Source organism: Piliocolobus tephrosceles, chromosome 17, assembly GCF_002776525.5.
Source record: "Piliocolobus tephrosceles isolate RC106 chromosome 17, ASM277652v3, whole genome shotgun sequence".
In the NCBI taxonomy this organism is placed as follows: Eukaryota; Metazoa; Chordata; class Mammalia; order Primates; family Cercopithecidae; genus Piliocolobus; species Piliocolobus tephrosceles.
The window spans coordinates 21,207,752-21,233,166 of record NC_045450.1 but is presented as its reverse complement, the minus strand read 5'-3'; the positions used below and the strand labels follow the sequence as shown (position 1 = coordinate 21,233,166).

The following is a 25,415-nucleotide window of genomic DNA, read 5'->3' as shown; positions in this document are numbered from 1 at the left end:
TTGGGCTTTACTGGAGGTTACGAGAGACATTCAAGCCAGGGCTGGGAACTCAAATGCCTACAAGACCCGGCAAATGACAAGTCAGCAAGGGAGGGTGCCTACATGGGAGCTGTAAAACTGGGGAGTGCAGGTTCCATCCAAAGGCAGCAGCCAATTGTTGCCATGATGTGGGGCAGGCTTAGTGTAGTCAAGTCTCTCTCTCTCTCTTTTTTTAATAGGAAGCTGGAAATCCATATTTTTTACATACGAATGCTCCCAGTTTCTAACTGTTGACAGTTATTTCAAAATACCATCCTGGCCAAGCAAAAGGATATCTGATGCCCCATCAGCCTTTGGACCTTCAGTGTGGCACTTCTGATCTAAAATTTCTAAGCAGAGAATGAACACAGACTTCTGTTTCAGATAGAGGGTGTTCCCATAGATCTCACATGATCTTTCTGTCTCAGCTTCTGCCACCAAGAACTTCTTTCCTCATCTCCACCACTTTGCCTCTGCCTCAAGTAGTCCTTGCCCTCCTCCCTGACCCCTAGACCACCCCCAGCACCAGCTGCCTTCTGGCACTGGGAGAAGTTGAATTAATGAACTGTGCTGCAGACCCAGCTTACATAGAAAAACCCAGCATTAAGGACACAAGAGAGCCATATTTATTTCACATGGATAAGCATGATTCCATTGCATGCTGAACATGAAAGCTCGAATGAGCAGAGTACCCGTAACAGCAGAATTATGTGCTTTTGTCCACAGGGAGCAGGGAGAATCACAAAGTGGTTTTCAGAGACAGTGTTTTTCAAGCACAGTTGAGACCACAGGCTCTGAAGTCACTGGTTTATTTCATCACCAAAGGGTCTGTCTCCCAGGAGTGGCTGGAGGTGCTTTCAGCTTTGCAATCTCTCAATGATTGCTAAGGTCTCAGGAAGGCTAAGGATGGTCTCCCATCCCACCACCCAGAGCATCTTGAAGAAATGAAGCTCAGAGGGAAGATACAAGCCACTTGGATTTAACAAGGCCACTCCTGCATGGACAATGACAGAGACTGACTGCTGTGCCCATAGCAACAGAACCATCATCGCTTATAGTATCTATCGTCACTGGAACATTCACTCTTCTTAAAGCAATTCCCCAAGGCCCCTTATGGGCAGAAAGGAGAATGATTCTGGAATTTACTGGACATGCCAGGAGCAGATCAACTTTGCTTGAACAGACTGATGAGAGATAGTGGCGGGGACTTTCTGTTCTCTCGGCTTTAGCTGGGCTTCCTGGTTCCAAGATGATGCAACTCAAGGTGGGAAAGGGGGCTGGAGCTGAGATTTGTTGGAGGGAGAAGATCAGAGGGTCTGGGAGCAAATCTCATGGAAGAGATAAGCAGAAGAACCCTTGAGAACCCTTTCCTCTCGTGGGCTTATTCCCATCTGAAGTCCTGCCCAACAGTTTCATAAAATTTGATATTGTAAGGTCTATAAAATTCCCGGAGCTGGTCTATCACTTCAGGATCAATCTGTACATGAGTTCTCCCTTTTGATTTGCCCAGGCATCGAGGCAGGAGGCTCGATTCTGTTTTTTTCAAGCAAGGGAATCCTTTGGTCTTGTTGAAATAGAAGTGCTTGTCCGTGATGAATCTCTTAATGCCCAGGAAGTCCTGGACTCGCCCCATCTCGCCGGCCGGGTCAGTGATGAGTCGCTCGCCACTGACGAAGTGAATCTGAGCTAGCGGGAAGTACTGCAGCCAGCTCTCCAGGTGCAGCACGTACATGCCGATGCGGATGGCGTTCCACGACACGTCCACCAGGCCCAGGGTGCGGTTGCGGAAGGAGAGGCCCTCAAAGGTCGGGATGTCGGGCTTCTTGGAGAGTGTCTGGGTGTAATCAGAGATGGCGCGGGTCACAGGGTTCCGCACGACCACAATCAGCTTGGTGTCTCGGGACATGTTGAAGATGCGTCGAGGAGCCTCTTGAGTGACGAAGTAGCTGGGCGTCTTCTCCAGCGTGATCTGGCTCTCCAGGGTCCTGGGCATCAGGCTCCTGTGTGGGCAGAAGGAACACATCATCAAATAGGTTTGCCTGGGGCCAGGCCTCAGGCCCAGCTACATCAGCCCTTCCACCCAGGGACCTGCTGCATCCCCCTCCTCGCCTCTGTTCCATTCAAAGCTCTCACCTGGTGAGGGACTCACTTTAAATCTTGTTGCTTTTCTTTTCTTTTCTTTTTTTCTTTTGTTTTGAGACAGGGTCTCACTCTGTTGCCCAGGCCGGAGTGCAGTGGTACAGTCACAGCTCACTGCAGCCTCCAACTCCTGGGATCAGGCTATCTTCTCATCTCAGCCTCCCAAGTAGCTGGTACTACAGGTGTGCGCCACCATGTCTGGCTAAGTTTTTCTATTTTTTTGTAGAGCAGGGTCTCACTATGTTGCCAGGCTACTCTCGAACACCTGGGCTCAAGCAATCCTCCCACCTCAACCTCCCAAAGTGCTGGGATCACAGGCTTTTTTTCTTATTTAATGTTTAACCTGTTTGCTTCAAGACTGGAAAAAATCTAAACATCCATCATTGTGAGCTAAATAAATTGTGGAATAGCCAATTAATAGGGTTAGGTAGATCTGTATGCATTAATATGGAATGACTTCCAACATACAGTGTTAAATGAAAATAGGTGAGATACAGCTTGTACATCTTAGGAAGGATACATAAGGAACCAATAAAAGCAGTTGCTTCTAGGGAGGAAACAAGGTGAGTGCAGAATTAGAAGATGAGGGATAAATGAGAATTACTTTACTTTTCTTTTTTTTTTTAAGGGACAAGGTCTCACTCTATCTCCCAAGGTATAATGCAGAGTTACAATCATGGCTCACTGAAGCCTCGAACTCCGGGGCTCCACTGATCCTCTCACCTCAAGAAGCCGGGACTACAGGCTCATGCTACCACTCCTGGCTGATTTTTAACAATTTTTTGTAGAGATGGGGTCTCACTGTGTTGCCCAGGCTGGTCTTGAACTCCTGGGCTCAAGTGATTCTCCCCTCAGCCTCCTGAGCAGCTGAGATTACAGGTGTAAACCACCATGCCTGACTTATTTTTTGCATTTTTTTTTGTAGATATAGGGTCTCACTATGTTGCCCTGGCTTGTCTCAAACTCCAAGCTTCAAGTGATCCTCCTGCCTTGGTTTCTCAAAATGTTGGTACCATAGGCACAAGCCACTGTACCTGGACAAGAATTACTTTTTATTTTATAACCTTTAAAACTGCTTGAAAATTTTAATGCATTTATTACATATTCAAAAATTACAAAGTAAGCCACTGAATATTGTTCTGGCAAAAGATATTTCTCCAAATATATTAAGAAAATCTTTTTTTGGGGAAAAAGTCTTGTCTTGCAGGAATAGCAACTGTTTTAGATATGAGTTCTGACGTCTTCTTCTGCTGAAAAACGGTTGAAATACATCCTTTGTGTAGGCTTGAACAAGCCAAGAACTCCAGGCTGGTTGGGACCTCAGTCAGGAGCCAGGCTATGTAACCTCTCTTTCCCTTGTTTTTTAATTTCCTGGCTCTGCTTGAGACCTTAAGGGATCTGGGAAGAAGCACTGAAGTCTCTTTCCCGGGAGCATCTCATTCAGACCTTGATGGAGGGGAGCATCCCTGGTTCCCAACCGCTACTTCCTGATGAAGGTCACCGTTGACCCTTATGTGCATTTTTCTTAATTCTAGCTGCACCTTAGAACTACCCGAGAAGTTCTTTTCCTTTCCTTCCTTTCCTTCCTTTTCTTTCCTTCCTTCCTTCCTCTCTCTCTCTCTTTCTTTCTCTCTCTTTCCCTCCCTTCTTTCCTTCCTTCCTTCCTTCCTTCCTTCCTTCCTTCCTTCCTTCCTTTCTCTCTCTCTCTTTTTTTCTTCTCTCTTTCAAACATGTCTGGGCTCTGTCGTAGAACAACTGATTCAAAATATTCAGGGAGGAGATATACTTATATAAAGTTCCTCAGATCATTCTAATGGGAAGACAGAGTTGAGAAACACCTTTCCCAAGCCTAATGTGGTAGGAGGCGGGTCTAGACTCCAGAGGCAGGACTTGGATATGGGACCAAATTGAGGACTAGCTAAAACAGGGTGGGGCGGAAGCAGCTTTCCACAAGACATGCCCACCAGTGTGCCCTGTCAGCTTACCACTGCCATAGCAACGCCCGGAAGTGATCATCCCTTTCTATGGCAACAACCTGATGACCTGAAAGTTACCATCCTTTTCCTAGGGTGGTAAATTTCTGCCTAATCTGCCCCTTAATTTGCATGTAATTAAAAGTGGGTATAAATATGACTGCAGAACTGCCTCCGAGCTGCTACTACTCTGGATATTCTGCCTATATACTACCCCTGTAGGGTAGCCCTTCTCTGCAAGGAACAGTGCCCCTGCTTCTGCTGTACACTGCTGCTTCAATAAAAGTTGCTTGTCTAACAACACTGGCTTGCCCTTGAATTCTTTCCTGGGCAAAGCCAAGAACTCCCCGAGGCTTGCCTGCCCTGCATCACTAACACTATGATTTACCAACCCCCAGAACATTCATTCTCGCATCCTTTGGAATATCAACTCCCAGTTCTTAGCTTTCTGCTTCCCGACTCCTATCACTCTCTCCACCCAATACCCTAGCCTCACAGTTCTTTGACCTTTGCTATTCCAAGTATTTCCATTTTCTCTTTCCTTCACCAACTCTTTTTCATGGCCATACCTTGGGTCATGTCATGGAAATTTGCCTAACTCTGAAGTGGTTAATTCAGAAATTTCACTCTAAGACTATGTAGAGGTTTGAATGGTGACCCTCCAAAAGATAAGTCCACCCACAACCTTTGTTCTGTTTTGGGTTTTGTGTGTGTGTGTGTGTGACAGAGTCTCAGGCTGTCACCCAGGCTGGAGTACAGTGGTGCCATCAGGGCTCACTGCAGCCTCAATCTCCCCTGGCTTAGGTGATCCTCCCACCTGACAACTCCCGGGTAGCTGGGACTACAGGCACTCGCCACCACTCTTGGCTAATTTTTGTATTTTTTGTAGAGACAAGGTTTCACCATGTTGCCTAGGCTGGTCTTGAACTCCTGGGCTCAAGAGATCTGCCTGCCTTGGCCTCCCAAAGTGCTGGGATTACGGGTGTGAGTCACCATGCCCAGCCCACCCAGAACCTTTGAATGTGACCTTATTTGGCAAAAGGGTCTTTGTAGATGTAATTAAGGACTTGCAGATGAGATCATCCTGGATTAGAGTGGGCCATAAGCCCAGTGACGAGTGTCCTTGTAAGAGAAGGGAGGAAGAGTCACACATTAAATACAGTGACCTGAAGACGAAGGCAGAGTGTGAAGTCAGATATCTACAAGCCATAAATACCTAGGATTTGCCACGAGCAGCCACTGGAAGCTAGGAGAGAGGCACAGGGCAGATTCTTCTCAGAGCAGTCAGAAGGAACCAACCCTGCGAACAATTTGGTCTCAGACTTCTATCCTCTAGAACTGTGAAATAATGCATTTGTGTTGTTTTAAGCCACCCAGTTTGCAGTAATTTGTTATGGCAGCCACAGGAAACTACAGATTACAACCTCGTCCCTTTCTACCTTTTCCAGTCTCAAACTTCTTATACCCATTTTCAAATACATCTGAGATTCTCTTGATTTCACTTTACTCCATACCTTCCCTGGACCCAACGAACAATCATTTCAATAGCATCATCTTCATCCTCATCCATTTTCCCATTTTAATTGCTCTCCCCAGTCTCTAATAATGCATCCTTCCAGCCTTTTCTCCTTTCCAGGTCTGTCCCTGGGTTGCCAAACAGCAGTGGAGAAAATTGCTGGCACTTACAAGTAGATCCTTACTATGTTCATGGATTCTAGCTTCCATTGAATCTTCAATACTGCTCAGTCATCTTATATTTGTCTTATCAGGCCCTTTCCATCATTTTTCATAGTAAATGTTTCCAATTCTCATCATACACTCCCAGCCTGAATCCTGTCATCCATCCTTAACATGCAGCTAGTCTCCCATGACACTAGAAAGGCATAAACTTTCAACCTAACACCTCAACTCCTTCAATCTGCCTCTCCTCCAGCTTAAAGCTGATCCTTATGTGCAACCATCCTGAGTCCCTCCTGCTAGTCTCAGAGAACAAGGTACACAAGGGCTCACCCATCCACCTGTGCTTAGATCCCTTCCCCTTCTGCCTTTCCTGCAAACACACCCATTAGTGCCTTGAACCTTCTAATTCATTGCTAGGCTGATACAACTGATCTCTTGCTTCCAGGCCCAAAGTCTATGTGGACCCTTTTTGGTTGATTGAAATAGTACTTATTAGTATTAAGTAGGACAATTAAAAAAATACTATTTATTAGTATTGAGTAGAACAATTAAAAACAATTTTTTAAAACTTGAGTAGAACTAATTTTAATAAAGTAGTATTGAGTAGATAGTTTGCATTATGTGCAAACAATCACAAGGGCACTTGAATAGAATTCTTTGGCTGGATTTTCTTAGAAATCAGGACATATTATATCGTGACTGTGGCATATATGGTAATTAGGTGTTGGCCTGTATGACAGGAATAGATGAAATTACATAAGGGTAACAGTGCATTTAAACTGTGTTTAAAGACTTCCCAAACTCTACAGGGGCTATTGAAATAAAGGTCTTTCCCAGCACAAGGAAATTGACTTGACTTGCCACTAAACAGATTCCTTTGCAATATCCTTCAATACGCTAAAGAATATCCAAGAAAGGAATTGAGGACAGATTTTCTAAGCTTACTTGACTATAGAGCTGTGAAGCACCAATTAACATCTCTTTTTGTTACCAGTTTGGAAAATGCTGACCAGATCCAGTGATCTCCAAAGTACCACATTATTCCCCCATCTGTGCACTAAAGTGAAGCTCCATCCTTCTAATTTATCTTTTGCTTTAATTTCCTTTCTTTTTTTTTTTTTTTTTTTTTTTGAGATGGAGGTTTGCTCTTGTTGCCCAGGTTGGAGTGCAATGGCACAATCTCAGCTCACTGCAACCTCTGCCTCCTGGGTTCAAGCAATTCTCCTGTCTCAGCCTCCCAAGTAGCTGTGATTAATAGAGACAGGGTTTCACCATGTTGGTCAGGCTGGTCTCGAACTCCCGACCTCAGGTGATCCACACACCTTGGCCTCTCAAAGTGCTAGGATTACAGGCATGAGCCACCGCGCTCAGCCTACCCTTCTAATTTCTAATTGGTGTTATCAGTTGCAAAACCAAATGGCAAATACTAAAGAAGATCCACAAATCAGGCTGCAAACACGCTGTAGTCATGCCACAAGTCAGAGGGCTCCTGGGTACTTCAAATTTTCTCTATCCCATCAAAAAACACATTTGAATATTTATTTCTCTTTGTGTCATTGGAATAGAGTGTTGAAGTTCTGTGTGATGATAATGTGCAAAGGTACTGCGTATACCTTCCCATGCCCTGTGCACATTGGAGGAAGGTGTGATTAGACTTTGCCTTGGGGCTCATCTTTCTCCTTTATGTCACTATTTAAATTTTGCTTACTTGTTTCCAGCTGCTAGCAAACAGCTGAACTTTTCTCTCACCCTGCAACCCTTTTAAGTTTTTGCCTCCTTTGTTTTCTATGTAGCTCTGCAAAAGTTACTGAAAGAATAATCTAATGCTCATTGTTTGGACTTTCCTCCCATCTGTTATTTTAACTTGCTTAGGAACTATTTTCCCTACATCTGGTAACAGCCCCAGATTTTTCCTTGAGGACTACCACTCCAGCTTTGGACAAAATCTTGGTGGGCCAAGGGTGGGGGTGCATGTCCAAAGTTAGGCTATTGGGAACCAATTGTGTTACAAAGACTAAAATGGTGTCATAAAGATTGAAATTCCAATCAGATTTAAAACCCTGGAAGAGATTCCTCATTAGTTTCTGTTGCCAAATCCCTGCAGCTATCTACGTTCTTGCCCTTTCCGAGACCTGGCTCTTCCCCTTTCTTCTGGATTCTGTGAATTACTACACATCCTTCCAGTAAGTTTCTACTATTTTAAATTAGAGTTGGTTTTTGTTGCTTGCAATCCAGGAATTTTAACCTGTCTTTTACAGTCTGGCCTCTTGTGATGGTTTGAATATTTGTCCCCTCCAAAACTCATGTTGAAATTTAATCCTCAACATGGTACTATTGGGAGGTGGGGACTTTAAGTGGTGATTGGGTCATGAGGGCTCTGCTTCACAAATGGATTCATCTATTCATGGATTAATGAATTAAAGGATTAATGTGTTAATGAATTAGTGGTTTATCATGCGAGTGGAACTGGTGTCTTTATAAGAAAAGGATGAGAGATCTGAGCTAGCAAGTGAGCACACTCAATCCCCTTGTCATTTAATGCCCTGTGCTGCCTCGGGACTCTACAGAGAGCCCCTCCCAGCAAGAAGGTCCTCACCAGATGGAGCCCCTTGACCTTGAACTTCTCAACCTCGATAACTGTAAGAAATAAATTCATTTTCTTTATAAATCATCCAGTTTCAGGTAATCTGTTATGAGCAACAGAAAATGGACTAAGACACTTATTTTCTGTTGAAGCTATACTCACCACTTGATTATAAATTCCATGAGGGTAGGTCAGGGTGTATCTTAATTGCAGCTGTATCTCCAGAGTCTACCACAATCCATGGCACAAGTAAGGTCTTTATCAATATCTTTGAAATTTAAATGGAGTCAGCAACCTATCTAATCCATTTATGCATTGAAGCCCTCATCCCCTTTACGAATTCCTAACTCTCCCCAAACCATTCTGGAACTTCTCAATGGCCTGCATTCCACTTCTCTCATGCTGGTTTGTGTTTATTTGTTTGTTTGAGACAGGGTCTTGCTCTGTCTCCCAGGCTGCAGTACAGTGGCACAATCTCAGCTCACTGCAGCCTTGACCTCCCAGGCTCAAGCAATCCTCCCGCCTCAGCTCCCCAGGTAGCTAAGACCACAGGTGCCTGACTATTTTTTTTTTTGGTATTTTCAGTAGAGACAAATTTTTGCCATGTTGCCCAGGCTGGTCTCGAACTCTTGGGCTCAAGCAACCCATCCACCTCAGCCTCCCAAAGTGCTGGGATTGCAGGCGGGAGCCACTGCACCCAGGCCCACTTCTGTCATTCTATGTGATCCTCCTGGATGACCTCATTCCTTCCCCAGCCTTTAATTTGCAGACACACAAATCTGTAACTGCAGCTCCAACTTAAAGCTTTCCTAAGTTCTTAACTGGAATGCCTGTCTATGGACTGGATACCTCAATTCAACAATTAACATTTTCCTCCCCAGATTTGTTTCTCTCTTTTGCCTGCTTTGCAAATATCATTATGAAAGGAGGAAAACTTCAGAATCATTCTTTTCTCTTCCTCAAATCGAATGTCTTTCATTCTTGTAAATTTACCTCCCCAACCTTCTGAAGTCTCCAGCCTCCTCCCTTAGTCCACGAACACAGCCGCAGGCCCTTGTCAACTCTTCCTCAGACCACAGATTTCTCTCTGCCTTCCATGTTCCTATTCTTTTTTCCCTTTTCAACTCATTTCATGTCCACCAGGGAATCCAATCATGGATTCTAAGCTTTCTGGAGCAAATCCAATTAAGTCAGGCATCAGTGATTCTTTTGAATAAGGTCCGTATTCCTTGGCTTGGCATTTGAGGCCCTTGTCTACCTTTCTAGAATTAATCTCTTGCTCCTTCCTTGGTAGCCTGATGTTCGTGCCATGCTGAACATAAAATCCTCTCCCCAGACAGGAACCTGCCATTTCATGTGTGTTTTGCACTTGCCAAGTGTTTTATTTTTATTTTGTAAGACTCTGGTCCATCTTACTTGTCTCTCTTGCCCTGGTGAATGCCTACTCACATTTCCAAGTCCAAACCAAAAGTCACACACATCCTCTGTAAACCCTTCTTTGTAACCTCATGGCACTTTGTATAACCGCCTACTAGCACCCTCATCCCTTTGTGTGGGAATTGTTAGTTATGCATCCATTTATGCCAACAGATCCTCAGCAACTTGCACGTCTCTTGTTCATTTTTACCTACCTCACATCACACCTAGCATACCATAGGTGCTCAATAAATGGATCAAAGATCCGGTGTCAGAGGTGGGGCCCATTGAGAAGTGGCCCTTGAGTCCTCAGAAATTGTCACTGCTGTTTTATAAAGCTCAGCCCTTCTTTAGCATTCTGGCCTCGAGCAGCTAGTTCTGCAGGGAGCTTTTCTGTTGTTTTTAAGATTTCATTGTGCCCACAGGGGCTCTGGCTCACGACAGAGGGGGAGTCCAAGCTCTACTTCACCAAACTTTCCAAATGTAGGAAGGTAGAATGAGATTTAAACGAACATCTCACGCCATTTCTGTTTTGCCACATGTACACTGTGCCTAGCCCGAGGCTCTGCCCTGTGGCTGCTGGGGAGGGGGTGGTGAAGTTAAGCTGCATGCCAGGACCACTTGAGGGGGTTTTGGAGCAATACAAATGTCTGGGTCCCACATCAGACTAATTAAATCAAAAATTCTGGGCATGAGGCCCAGGTACTTGCAATTTTATTTATTTATTTATTTATTGAGATGGAGTCTCACTCTGTTGCCAGGCTGGAGTGCAGTGGCGCAATCTTGGCTCACTGCCACCTCCACCTCCCAGCTTCAAGTGATCTTCCTGTTACAGCTTCCTGAGAAGCTGGGATTACAGGCATGCACCACCACACCCAGCTAATTTTTTGTATTTTTAGTAGAGATGGGCTTCACCATGTTGGCCAGGATGGTCTCGATCTCTTCACCTCGTGATCCACCCGCCTCAGCCTCCCAAAGTGCTGGGATTACAGGCATAAGCTACCGCGCCCGGCTGGTACCTGCAATTCTAAAGCTCTGCAGATGATTCCAGTGGGCCACCAGTGCTAAGAACCACTGTGGCAGACTGCACCTTCCTTTAGCCACGTGTCCCTTAACACAGTTGCTCATGAGAATTAGCTGGGTGCATCTTGGAGGAAAAAATTCCCAGGTCCCTCTTCAGTACATTCCAATTTCAGTGGGTTTGGGGTGCAGTTCAAGAATATGCATTTTAAACAATCTCCCCTCGTGATTCTTATGATCAGAGAAGCTTGGAGCATACAACCTCAACAAAAGGTATTCTCATAAGTAACATAGGCACACTCATTACTACCTAATATATTTGATGTTGATTCGCGTGTTTACTGTCCCTGGCCACACCCATCCCATCCCACGGTAGATGGTAAATTTTGAGAGTGAGGATTGTTGTCTATATTATTTACTGCTGTATTCTCTATGCCTGGACAAAGGCTGGCACTTAGTAAGGGTTCAGAAAATACTTGCAGAAGGGAAAAAATAATAAAGACAAGGCTTTAATCTTGGAACAATGAAGCAGAATAATACTGTTGGTACTGATGAAGATGTGTCCCTTTTTCTATGCTATAAAAGTCTGTACTCTTTCACCCTAAGGGAAACATCACAGACTTCCTGTAGCCCCTTCCAAAAGAAAAAAGAAAAAAAAACCCACCCAAGTATTCTCTTGTCATCCTGAGGCTTTCCGGAAATTATATTTTTGACCCACACTGGGTTACCCAGTGGAACACAAGACAGCTCCCTTGGAACCCACTGTCCACCTAAGCAACATCCCTTGCACGTGTGAGCGCGTGGGAACCTGCCTGATGTCGGGCCATCATCGGAAACTTACAGAGCTGGCACACCGCTGATTATTACTGATAGGATTCTCTGGAAGGTTTCATTTTCTGCTAAATTTGTACACTCTTTATATGTGTTCTGGAAGACCTGGCTGCCTGGAGGCCTGTGGTGATTTATTAGCTTCTAACTGGGCAACCAAGCTCCTTGAAAATCATTGCAGTCTCCGGAGAGATAATTAAGAGCAGAAGAGGAGGGAAAAGGCCTTATTGCAAGAAACTGGTTCTTCAAACCAAACCTGCTAAAGCCCCACACACTGAGCCACGTGGCAGGCGCAGCACCTGTGACCGTTTATCCTCGTCTAGTTGAGCGTAGTCATGAGCTCCCTCTCACATTGTGGGACCATGTCCTTCCAAGTCCACAGCCCCAAATCCTTACACTTACCTGACCCTGGAGCAGGTCACTAAGTCTCAGCTCAAACTCCAGCGACCATTCTCACTGCTCACAAGATAGAGACTTCACCAGGATTTCTGTGTCTCTTCCTGATCCTGCCCATGGCCCCTCCTGGGCTCTGGTTAGACTAGATTATTTGAAGCCAGTCTGTACTCCTTCAAAAACTGTATCTTTCATGCTAAGGGAACTTTGACATGTTGTACCCTTTGCATGAAGCCCTCCTTAACCTGCCTGGCAAAACTTCATTTCTCAGCTCATCGTCACCTCCACCATAAAGCCTTCCCTGACTATGCCCTTATTATTTCTCCCTTCCCGGAGGAGTTAGGTGTTGTTTTACTCTTGTGATTCCATGGTACCCACTACAGATATAACCCATTTTTGATACATCATCTGAGTCTATCATCCCTCTAGAGTTCGTTGTCCCTGAAGGCAGGGATCATGACTGTGGCATCTCTATTTCAACAATGTCTAGTCCTCTGCTGGTGTGCAATCATGGATTCATTCATGAGGCAAGAGTTTACTGAGCACCGACTATATGCTGGGGATACAGAGATAAGTGAAGTGCAGTCTCTGTCCTCAAAGAGTTAACAGCTTTGTGTATCAACTGGGACAGGAGGTGGCAGGGTCCCCTTTTCCTAGTGTGAGGGGCTGCACCTAAACTTGGCTTCCTATAAGAAGTGGTAGCTCTCTTCCTCTGGCAGGAGAGGTGGTCCTTGAACCCAGTTTCTCATAGGTCCTTAGGTATTCAGGTGCTGGGCAGCTGGCTGTCCCAGATAACTCCTGTAAATAGCTGGTATCTAAATCCACTCAGCCAGTTGTTTGATTATTCCCCAACTGACAAGGCTGCTCTAATCCCTGTACTACAAGAGGGAAGTTGATAAAGCTGAAGGGGCAGAGTCCCTTCATCCTTGGGGCATATACCACATTGGGTCCAGGCCCCGGCAGTCCCCTCAATGAGATGGTGAGAAGAAAGGGTAATGCTGTCCTTCTCCCTCTTCTGTTGTGACCCACGGCTTGCAAATGTCCCCAGTAAAGCCTATTCCTTTATCCATCCCTTGTGTATTGTGGAATTTATCCCTAGTCCTGCTGTGTGACAAGTGGAGACTACAAAGGGATCCTTCTTACATGGCATGTCCACATAGAGGACCACTGAGCAAAAAGATTGCACCTCGCTTATCTTTGTATCCCTGGTGTATAGTAGGTGCCCAGTAAACACTTGCCTCGGGAATGAACACACTACTGCATGCCAAGCACAGGATGAAGCATTGCCAATACAGAGATGTGACAGTCATGGTCCCCACTTTCAGCTGCTGGCTACTTTAATGGCTGGGTATGAGTATAGCATTTGGAATCAAAGAGACCTGAGTCTTGTCACTTGCTAACCACAAAAAATGGGTACGCAGCAGTCATCAGACATACATGTAGTCATCGGTGCCTTGGACATAAGACAACAGCTGACACTTATTGCACAGTGACTGTGGGCCACATGCTGTTTCTGAACTCTAAATCATCTCACTTGATCTTCACAATAACCCTACAAAGTAGGAACTCACGCTATTCCAGTTTTTGTGCTAAGGAAACTAGGACACAGAGAACTAAAGTAAATCAGCAAAGCAACACAGCCAGTTTGCAGAATCTAGATTCAAGTGTGACTCTCACACAAGAAGAAAACGTGAGAATATAAAAATGAATCTTGGCATGAGGACAGCCTTTCTAGGCATGAGACAAAAATCATGAAGGAAAACATGGAAAAGTTAGACTCTCAAAAAAATGTAAGTCCCTGGAATAGAAAAATACCATAAATAAAAAGAAAATGACTAATTGGAAAAACATCTGCAGCACCTACACTATAAACACAAAGAGCTGATTTCATATATATTTTTCATATATTTTTATGTTTTATATATTTTTACAGACACATTGCAAATCAATAAGTAAAGGAGAACCAGCCAGTAGAAGAAAGGATCATAGGCATGAGAAAAGAGTTAATAAAGAGCTATGAATAGAAAATAAACATATGAAAAGATAAATCTCTAAAATTAAGGAAATACAAACTAAAATCATGATGAGATAATATTAGTTACCTGTAAGGCTGGAAAAAGTTGTTTTTTAAAATTGTAACAATTATGACAGCAAGAATGTGAAGAACTAACACTCTCCTAATTTTGGAGGCATATACACTGATGCAGTCTTTAGGAAGACAATTATACATTATCTATCAAAATGTAAAATGCACATACCCTTTAACCTAGCAATTCCACTCCTGGAAATGTATTTGCACAAGTGCGTAAAGACTCATGTGCCAGCTGTTCATTGCAGCATTTGAAGTAGAGATGGGGAGGCATCTCCCAAGGACACCTGCATAGGTTGTTCCCAGGTCTAAAAGGTAGAAAGGATATGGGAGAACATCTACAACTAGAAAACAACACCCTTGGACTATTGTCTAAGCAGGAAATAAACTTTTCCTAGGGATTTGCTTGTTATAGCAGCTAGCATTAACTTAGCTACTGCAACATTGTAATAAAAGAAAGACCAGAAACAACATGTCTATCAGAACAACAGTGAGGCCATATGACAGATTATGATTTGGCTGTCAAGAAATGAGGTGGATCTACAAATACTGACACCAAAAGGAGTCAACATAATATTAAGTGAAAAAAAGCAGGTTGCAGAACAGTAAGTTTAATATGTCCCTATTTACATACAAAATATACACATGCGTGCTAGTGCCTATATGCATAGACCTCTTCTAAAAGGATACACAATACATTTAACAGTTATTATCTTTGGAAAATAACCTTGGGGAATCTGGGCTGGGCTGTAGTGTAGAATGGGACTTTATTTTCACCTTTAGCTTTTTGCATTTGGATTTATTTTTCTCTTTGCCATGCACATGTATTTTTTGTCGTTTTAAAAAAAAACTAGCTAATGAAAAGCTATTTTTAAAAGTCTCCATTGATATTATTTAGGATGAAGAAAGCCTCTACTGTGGAGTGAGGGGGAGGAAACATGTCTGGAGTGGCTGAGGTGTGGGCGGGAAGGAAGGATATGGAAGGTGAAAATGTATAGCTCCTTTCTCAAGAAGCTTGCTTGGAAAGGAGGAACGGTGATTGTGGGTGTTGAAGGAATGTTTTTGCTGCTGCGTGTACAGCTCTGATAAGTTTCCAGGCAACTGGACTTCAATTTCTTCAGCCCCATCTGCAGCTGACCGTGGGACACTATCTGGAGGTAACTCCCAGGATCTCTCTTCTTCTGTGGTCTGGGCTTAACTTCTCTCCCTGCCCTCCCTTCTCTCTGGAAGTGGACCCCATAAGCCTGTGCCTCTCACACTTTAATGTGCATTTGAATCGCGTGTTGGGTTCTTCTTGAAATGCAGATTCTGATTCAGTGGGTCTAGGGAGGGGGTGCTAAGAGTATGCACTTCTAGCAGGCTCCACGGTGAGGCTGATTTTCTGCTCCCTGGGCCATCCGTTGAATTGCAAGGTCTTAAGGCAGCCCCGGCGATACTGGTACAAAGGACATAGCCAATGAATATTTATTGCCTTAATCGGAATCGGCTAATTGATGTTGGGTGAAAAATTGCGGATGACTTGAATTCAGAAAGCCTGGATTGGAGTCCCAGCTTTTCCTTTTCCTGGCCACGTGACTTTCATGTTAGTTTCTTCACCTGCAATGTGTGGATCATGGTAATGCCGACTTCACCTGATTGTCGTGAGGTCTAAGCTGCAAGAGTCCCATATAAAGTGTAATGCACCGTGACCATCTATCAGTGAGTTCCTCTTTCTCTACTTGATTTCCCCCTTTAGTTCAAGTCTTCTTCATTTTCAAAAAGCTAGCCATTTATCCCTTCACTTGCTCCTGTGACAGTCCTGTATATCTCCTTTTCTTCCCAGCCAGAGTTCTTGAAATAAAGCTCCATGGCTTCACTTCCTCACCTCACATTCATCCTCTTGCTCCGTCTCCTCCCACCCCATCACCCTCTGAAGCAGTACTCTCTGAACACAACCCTAAATGCTAACTCCACCTCGAATCTTGGTCTTGTTTCACTTTTCTGTGGCCTCTGAAGCACTTGCCTACTCCCTGCTTGTTGAAACTTGTTTTTCTTCCTTTGGGAACACATTCTTTCTTCCTCCCCACTCCTGCCTCCCACTGACCATTCTTTCTCCATACACACTTCAGTTATTTCTCCTCAACTTACCACTTCTGATGTCTCAATTAATGGCCCCACCATTCACCAGTTGTCCCAGCAACACCCATGTCTAATCTATAACCAAATTCAATTGGTCATCTCTCCTCACTCACTCCCTTCCGACGTCTGTCCCAGCCAGCTCAGGACATACCACAGCTCTCTTCACTCATGATCACAGCTGTGGGGAGCAACTCAGTGCCTATCTCTAGCTAGGCTCTACTTTGTAGCTTCCAGCCTGAGGCAGCTTGCTCTCGTGAGATGTTCCCCAGTGACATTAGCATCCAGGAAACAAAATGGCACATGGGGACAGTGATGGTGCCAAGTGGAGGCCAAAGGGATCTTTATCCCCCTCTAGTCTCCGTCAGTCAATCAGAGTGAATGCATGCCATGAAACAGCATGCATGGCAACTCCCAGACAAGCTTTCTATCCTTCCTCTGATGGGGCCACTCCTACCCCTTCCCCCATATAGAAATTTTGAAGCCACTACCTCCAGAGAGAATGATGGATCATCCCTGAGTACCTGCAGGAGACCCTCAAAAAGGGCCAGGAACCTGTACAAGAAGCTTCCTGAGGCAACACTGGGAGCCAGGAGCACCTGACTGCCCTGTCTCTATACTCAGTAGGGCAAAGCACTGCTGGAGAACACCTGAAATCACAGGTTGGTTCCACTCCAGACACCTGATTGCCAACACAAAGGGGGCTGATATGGTTTGGCTGTGTCCCCACCCAAATATCGAATTGTAGCTCCCGTAATTCCTATGTGTCCTGGGAAGAACCCAGTGGGAGGTAATTAAATCATGAGGGTGGGTCTTTCCCATGCTGTTCTCATGGTAGTGAATAAGTCTCATGAGATCTGATGGTTTTATAAAGGGGAATTCTCCTGCACATGCTCTCTCTCTTGCCTGTTGCCATGTAAGATGTGCTTGTGTTCTTCCTTCACCTTTCACCATGATTGTGAGGCCTCCTCAGCCATGCTGAACTGTGAGTCTATTAAACCTCTTTCCTTTACAGATTACCCAGTCTTGGGTATGTCTTTATTAGTAGCATGAGAACAGACTAATTCAGGGGCCTTTAGTACACAGCACAGTTCTGCCATGTGTCTCTGGGCAACTGGCTCTCTCACTCTGCATGACTATTTCAGACCATTCCCATTCTCTGCAAATGACCAAACCCTGCCGTTTCCTGCCACTGTCAGTAGGTGACCTTGCATCCCATTCCACAGACAATATAGAAACCATTAGAATGTAATGCCCTCAATATCCTGCTACCAGGCACATAACGTTTTCTATTCTGCCCAGCACTAGGCTGAGGATGGAGCAGATCAACCCAGCCGTTTCCTGATGCCAGCTTCCCTGCTCTGAAACCTCCCCCACCACCCAGTTTCCTGCCTGAATTGTCCACTTAGTCCCCACCCTCCACCATCTGCACCCTCATCCTTTCCCACCAGATCTGAAAGCTTCCCAGGCAAACTCCCCAGCCAACAACTGCATGAGTCAGTGAGTTTATTTTGTTTGTTAACACCAAGCTTTACAACCTCACACTTCAGAGTCCCCCGGGGGTATTAATGGTTTTGCAGGGATGAGTTCCGCAAGCCAGCCCCACTTCTTGCAGCATAGCAGCGCCCCCTAGTGGGTAGTGGGAGATGATCCAATTGCAGTGGTTGGAGCCAACACCTGTTGCCTCCCTGCAAGAAATTAACCAATGATAGGAATGCTTTCCATTCTGACTCCCGAATGTTGTCGTTGCATCGGGATACATTAAGCTCCATGATTGCAATTGGGTGAGCAGGAGCTGGCTTTCTCATCATGGAGGGAGCAAGGGCCACGCACTGGGAAGTCAGCTGCCTACATATAATTCATGTCTCAGATGTGCCTAAAACCACATGTGTAGTTGTTGGGTCACTAATACTCCTGCAGGTTCAAGGCCTGCCTAAACTACACACATGTGAGTTCTTTTCTAGGCTTTTCTGTAGAATGGTCCAGCTCTGCACGTCAGTTCTGGAAGGCATTTGCAAAACCCAGCAACATGAACTAGCAGACACTCTTGAATCCCCCAGTCATTTCCTTTCTGTCTCTAGGGCTGTGCTGTTCTTTTTGCCTGGATCACTTTACCCTGGCTCTTCCTGTGGCTCAATCCTTCTCATGCTCAGGTCTCAGTTAGAATGTCACCACTTTCAAATGTCACTCTCTGAAGTGGCTTATTTCCTCATCACTCTAAGCACAATCTGTAATTACCTTGCCTCTCTGTTTATCTATTGCCTTCCCCCCTCCCCAGGTTAGACTGTGGACCCCATCAGGAAGGTACTGTGCCACTCTCTTAAGTGGCTTATTTGGCTTATTTCCTCATCACTCTAAGCACAATCTGTAATTATCTTGCATATCTGTTTATTGCCTCCCCCCTAGTTAGTCTGTGAACCCCATCAGGAAGGCACAGTGTCTTGCTTGCTGGCTGTGGTATCTTCAGTCCTTGTCACTGTGCCATGCCATCATAGGCAGGCAAAAGAGAATGAATCATACCTACCAAATATTTTGCTTGTTAAATGAATAAGATGGGAAGGAATCAAAGCCTAAATCAAGAAGATATGAGCTCCTGGAGGAAATGCAGCAGCCTGAGATCTTTAGAAAGAATTTCCCAAAGTGTGTTTACTTATCATCTGTGGCACACAAGTGATTCATGGATGAAATTTACATTTTTTACAGTTACATGTTTATTTTAATATATTTTAGAAAATTGGAACCAGGACATCACTTTTACTTGACTGACTTCATTGTTTAGGATGAAGCTTAAATACATAGTGAAGGTAGAAAATGTAAATTGATCTAAACACAAACATTAAGTAAATAATAGTCTATGTCCTTGAATATGGTAAAAAGTTGATCCTTCAGTGACTAAAGTTTGGGAACCTCTAGCTCAAAACAATGTTGGTGCGGCCAAAGGGAATCTAAACCAGAGTAATATGAACTCAGCAAATATTTACTGAGCACCCACTCTTTGCCAGCCATCTTAATAAAAAAAAATAATTACAACGTGTGATAAAGGAAAAGAAAGAGAACAAGCGTAATGAGGAAATTAAGTGATCAGAGAAACCCCGGGGGACATTTGAGCAGAAGGACAAGAGGTGAGCACAGGCTTAAGCAAAAAGACAAGGGTAGCATGGTGGCACACGCCTGTAACCCCAGAACTCTGGGAGGGCTAGGTGACTGGATTGCTTGAGCTCAGGAGTTTGAGACCAGCCTGGGCAACATGGTGCAACCATGTCCCTACAAAAAAATACAAAAATTAGCCAGGCATCATGGTATACACCTGCAATCTCAGCTACTTGATGGGGCTGAGGTGGGAGGATCACTTGAGCCCAGGAGGTCGAGGCTGCAGTGAGCTGAGATTGCACCATTGCACTCCAGTGCCTGGGCAACCAAGCAAGACCCTGTCTCAATTAACAAAATTAAAAAAAGAAAGAAGAGAAAAGAAAGAAAACAAAAGAAAGAAAGAGAAAAGAAAAGACAGCAAGACGACATGAAAAAACAAGGTATGGATGAAGTAAGCTAGTACCAAAAAGAATAAAAAAATACAACTATACTGACAACAGTAAAGAGCAGGATTAGTGAGGTCAAAAATAAACATCAGAGCAAACTGGAATCTGATCTTAGGCTTCTAAAATAAAATTCACAAGATTGAGCTGATGAGAGAGAAAGTGGGATGGAAGACAGAGTTGTTATAAGCAACTTGTAGTTTGCTGATGTTATTGAAGAAGAAACCCAAAACAAATTGGACAGAGCTATAGGCAAAGATTTCATTAAAGAGACCTTCCCAGAGATATAAGATGGCTGTGTGGGTATATTAAAAGGTCAGCCTAGTCTGAATGAAATAAAACCCATATCCATGAGGCTGAATATCCATCATCCATCCGTCCATCCACCCACCCGTCCACCCACCCACCCATCCATCTATCATCTGTAATACATAAATACACCAGGACAAACATTTTATATTATAGGTAAAATTCCAAAGTTCTACAAGTATTACAGGCACCCAGGGGAGATAAAGCAAACAAAACAGTTTTTCTACAAATTTAAGCCAGTCAAAGGCCTTTTAGCAGCATTAAATGCTAGAAAAACACATATTATCATCTAAAGAGTTTTGCAGAAAAAAATGTGTAACTCCTAATAATAATTATTATTGAGCTAACATGCTTGTGAAGGCAAAAGAAAAGTGTTTTATGGCATGCAAAATCTTGAAAAGCATTAGATTCTGCTCTTCAAAAAAATCCCTTGAAAAGAAAAACAACATCCCAAGTGATGGTGTGGAAAAGCTCAAGAATGGAAAAGTTGTATATGAAAGGACAGGGATGGGGTTAAACAAACACTAACCCCAAATAAATAATACATGTAGCTTCTAATGTCAACATTATGCTTTTAAAAAAGATACAGACATGCATGGTGGAGTGCACCTGTAGTCCTAGCTACTTGGAAGGCTGAGACGGGAGGATTGCTTGAGCCCAGGATTTTGAGTCCAGCCTGGGCAACATAGTAAGACCCTTTCTCTCTTAAAAAAATATAAAAATTAATAATTTGATGCATCAAATCCACATTAACAAAGACCAAAAAGTTGGCAATACAGGAAGAAAAGGAGAAGGGACAGAGAAAATTACACAAGTCTCTTTACTAAGAGATACTGTCTACTCATTTACTCTATTAGAAAACTGCAAAATGAACTATTATAAACAGGATACATACCTTCCAAAATAGTGGAAAATGGAAAAGAAAAGAAAATCGTTTGGCCATATAACAAAAGACACAGGGGATAAGAAAGTGGAAAAAAAAAAAAAAAGCAAACATTTTAGGGCAAGTTGAAGAAGTATAAAAGACGGATTGTATTAATATTAAAAATTGTTGGAAATAGGCCAAACACCACAATTTTCCAAAGGACAACAATAAGAGCATTTGTGTTCACAAGACCACCCCAGAACACACAGGCAGGAACATTTTATATGAAAATGGAGAGGTGAAGATACATCACGAAAATGTAATGCTAAAGAAAGCTAGAGATAGCATATTAATTCCACAGAAAGTAGAATCCTAGGAAAAATATATTAAATGAGACAAAGTAAAACATTCAATATTGAAAAAGGTGCCTGTAATCCCAGCACTTTGGGAGGCTGAGGAGGGTGGATCGCCTGAGGTCAGAAGTTCGAGACCAGCCTGGCCAACATGGCGAAACCCTGTCCCTACTAAAGATACAAAAATCAGCCGGGTGTGGTGGCAGGCACCTGTAGTCCGAGCTACTCGGAAGTCTGAGGCAGGAGAATAGCTTGAACTCAGGAGGTGGAGGTTGCAGTGGGCTGAGATCGTGCCACTGCACTCCAGCCTGGGCAACAGAGAGAGACTCTGTCTCAAAAACAAAAACAAACAAACAAACCAAAAGAAAAAAAAAAGAAAAAGGGACCAATTCATAGTTGGAAATTGTACATAACACGGTGAATCAAACCCAGCTTTTACTCCCACTCCCTCTCTGATTAGCACTAGATTGATAATAAATGGATACAAAATACAAATATCAAAATGTCAAAGAGAAATGGTGAAGGGTTGGTGGCAGACAACAAATATAGGCATATTTTTGGAAGAAGGGAGGCTAATTTGTTTTTATTGATGTATCTATTCTTTTTGAGACAGGGTCTCATTCTGTCTCCCAGGCTGGAGTGCAGAGGCACGATCATGGCTCATGGCAGCCTCCAAGTCTTTCTTTTCTTTTCTTTTCTTTTCTTTTCTTTTCTTTTCTTTTTTTAAGAGATGGAGTCTTGCCATGTTGCCCAGGCTGGTCTTGAACATCTGGCCTCAAGTGATCCTCCCACCTTGGACTCCCAAAGTGGCTGGGATTGCAGGCATGAGTCACCGCACCCGGCCCTGAGGCTGATTTGTGAGAGGCATTGGACTTAGAAAAGAGGAGAAGGCTGAAACTCAAGTGGCTGTGGGAAAGGAGGTGTCACTAAGGAAGAGAAAGTGAGTTCTTGACACAGAACCTTCCAAAAGCTCAGGAACTGGAGGCACCAGGGACCCCAGTGGCGGTGAGAGGTTCGAGAAAAGGCACAATCAATGTTAGAGGTCTCTAGAAGGAGGAGCTACATTCACAGAGCCTTCGCCCTGCCTACAGCCAGGCAGCTGCCCTACACCTATTAGGACAGCAGAGGGAAGATTATGTTTTGGAGATTTTGAACCAGGGAGCCCCCAGGGTCAGTGACATAGGGAACAGAGAAGAACGTGGCGAGGCACCAAGCCAGAATGCTGGCAGGAAGTGTAGCTACTCCTACCTGAGAGTGGAGGAGCCATCTCAAGAGAAACTGACCAAAGTGTCGAGTTCAATCTACCAGAGCACAATGTATTGCAAGAAAAGCATGGACAGGCGTGGTAGCTCACGCCTAGAACCCCAGCGCTTAAGGCCAGCACATCATTTGAGCCCAGGAGTTCAAGACCAGCCTGGGCAACATAGTGAGATCAAATCTCTACAAAAACAAAAAAATTACTAAAACATTAAAAATATTAAAAATAATTAGCCAGGCATGGTGGCATGGGCCTGTGGTCCCAGCTACTTGGGAGGCTGAGGTGGAGGATCGCTTGAACCTGAGAGGTTGAGGCTGCAGTGAACTGTGATCATGTCCCTGCACTCCAGCCTGGACGACAGTGGGACCTTGCTTCAAAAAAGGAAAAAACATTCCCCTTCCTGTGTCCGTGTGTTCTCATCGTTAACTCCTACTTACGAGTGAGAACATGCAGTGTTTGGTTTTCTGTTCCTTTAAAAACTATATATGTATTTTAAAAAGGAAAAAAGAAAAAATAAAAGCTGCCAAATCCCATCAAGATCAGTATCATTGCATCTAATCCAGTTATAATTCAGTGCAGAAATAGGTCAAAAGAAAAAATTATCATCTCAACACAGTCTGAAAAAGCACTTAGTAAATTCTACATCTATTACTCATTAAGGAAAAAAATAACAATCTTAAGAAAGCAGGAAGGCTGCATCTTTAATGTGAAACAGAATATCCATCTCAACCCCATAGGCACTAGCATATGGAAGGATGAAATAATACCAATAGCTAACATTTATTGAGAACCTTGTGGTAGACATAGCTATATGAGCTTTTACATGTGTTATCTCATTTAAATACCACAGAATATCATCAAGGAGCTATTACTATTAACTTTATAGCCTTATTATTAACCTTATTATCACTTGAGGGAATTAGGCAGAGAAGTACCCCCGCAAAGACCCAAGAGACTGAGTAGTGAAGCTAAGATACAAATTCAAGTGTTTTTACTCTAGTACCTGTCCCCATCAACTCCAGACTACAAGTCTCATTAAAGTTAGGCAAGGCAAAGATGTCCCCTAACACAATTAATATTTAGTATTGTTCTATAATTAAACTCAATTAAAACTTTAATAACTGGAGAGATGGAAAATCGTAATGTTTGAAAGACATCAATTCTTCTCAAATGAAGCTATAAATCAAGTGTAATTCCAATCCAGATCCCAAAAGGATTTTAAAAATTGAATTCGACATAATAATTATAATGTTTCTATTGGATCAGTATATTAATGAAAAGAGCTAATGCATTTTGAAGAGCCATGGGGGATGGAATTGTAATAGTCAATATTAATACATATACTATAAAGCTGTAGTAATTAAAACAGTGTGGTTCTGGCTCAGGAACAGACAAATGGATTAACAGGAGAGAATACAACATCAGAAATAAGTAGAGCTATGTGAAAAAAAACATGTGATAAAGGTGGCATTTCAAATGAGTTGGGAAATTATGAATTATTGGGGCTTTGTTGAGGCAATTATCAATCATTTGGGGAAAAAATGGTGTTAGGTTTTCTCATTCATACCCTACCCCATTATTAATTCAAGATGAATGAAATGATTCAATGTTAAAAAGAAAACAATGAAAAGAATTAAAATATCAATAAATATGTATATATTCTTGAGAATTGGGGAGGCTTTATAACCATGGTATTATTAGAAGAAAGCAAAGAAAAAGACTTTAGATGGACCACATAAAAATTTTAAAGTATTGGAAGACAAAACACTCTTAGAGGAAGAAAATGCAAAAGATAAACTGTGTTCCAAATATAATAGATAAATAGTTTCAATACAAAGTTTTTATAAATCAACAAGAAAAATGTCCCACTAGAAAACTGAGGAAAGATATAATTCCTGAAAGAAGATATAAAATTGGCAAAATATTCACATTCGTTAGATATCAAAGAGATACAAATTAAATCCAAGATACCATTTTGACCTATCACAGTGTTAAAAATTACTTAGCAATCCATGGCACATAGAAATATGCACTATTATAACGTATTTGGATTGCAGATAAGTTTAAATTTTATGGAAGGCACTCTCTATAATTTATCCTGTCAAAGTATTAAGATATTTGCAAAAAGATGGATAAGGATGCTTAACTTAGTATTATTTATTTAAAGTGGTGAAATAATAGAAACAGCCTAAGTGTAACACAATGTTAATATTTATTAAATGATAGCACATTCATTTAATGAAACGCTATGCTGTGATTATAAATAACATTTTAGAAAATACTAGAGATATAGGGAAAATGCCAGTGTAAATTGGTAGGTTAAAAAAAATCAGAAAATACTTCATATGCACAATAACTGATCTGTATGTTTGTGTACTTGGATATTAAAAGGAAGACGTAATTTTTTCATGATATTCTGGTATTCTCTACTTCTCCCAACCCTATAAAATATACCACTTGTAGTTCTTGAAGACTTTTCCTGAAAGATGTGTAGAACAGCCTATTCTTTGTTTGATTTTCATACAAAACCCTTCACTGTTTTACTCCCTGTGAACTTATAAATTCGAAATAGGAAGCTTCAGCACAGAGGTAGAGTCCATTTCAGCCAAACAAATTATTACAGTAACTTCAAAGAGAAAATCAGGTGTAGATGCATAGAATATATTGCATGATACATAAGAACATATTACATTGGGTCTCTGAAGAGGGAACTGAAGGGCTAAGGGTTGGAAGGAAACTCATTTTTTATTGTGAGACATAATTCCTGAAAGAAGATAGAAATATTGCAAAATATTCAGTCATTAGACATCAAAGAAATAAAAAATTAAATCCTTTGTAATTT

The 25,415-nt window shown here is 42.8% G+C and overlaps 1 protein-coding gene across 1 annotated transcript in view; it reads right to left on the bottom strand.

Moving 5' to 3' along the window:
- Positions 1-621: 621 nt before the first annotated feature.
- HS3ST2 (heparan sulfate-glucosamine 3-sulfotransferase 2) overlaps positions 622-25,415 on the bottom strand; it is a 101,244-nt gene continuing 76,450 nt past the window's right edge. The window contains exon 2 of the mRNA XM_023189326.2: positions 622-2,018. Within this exon, the coding sequence (XP_023045094.1) occupies positions 1,400-2,018 (619 nt within the window). The 3' untranslated portion in view covers positions 622-1,399. The remainder of the gene's footprint in view (positions 2,019-25,415) is intronic.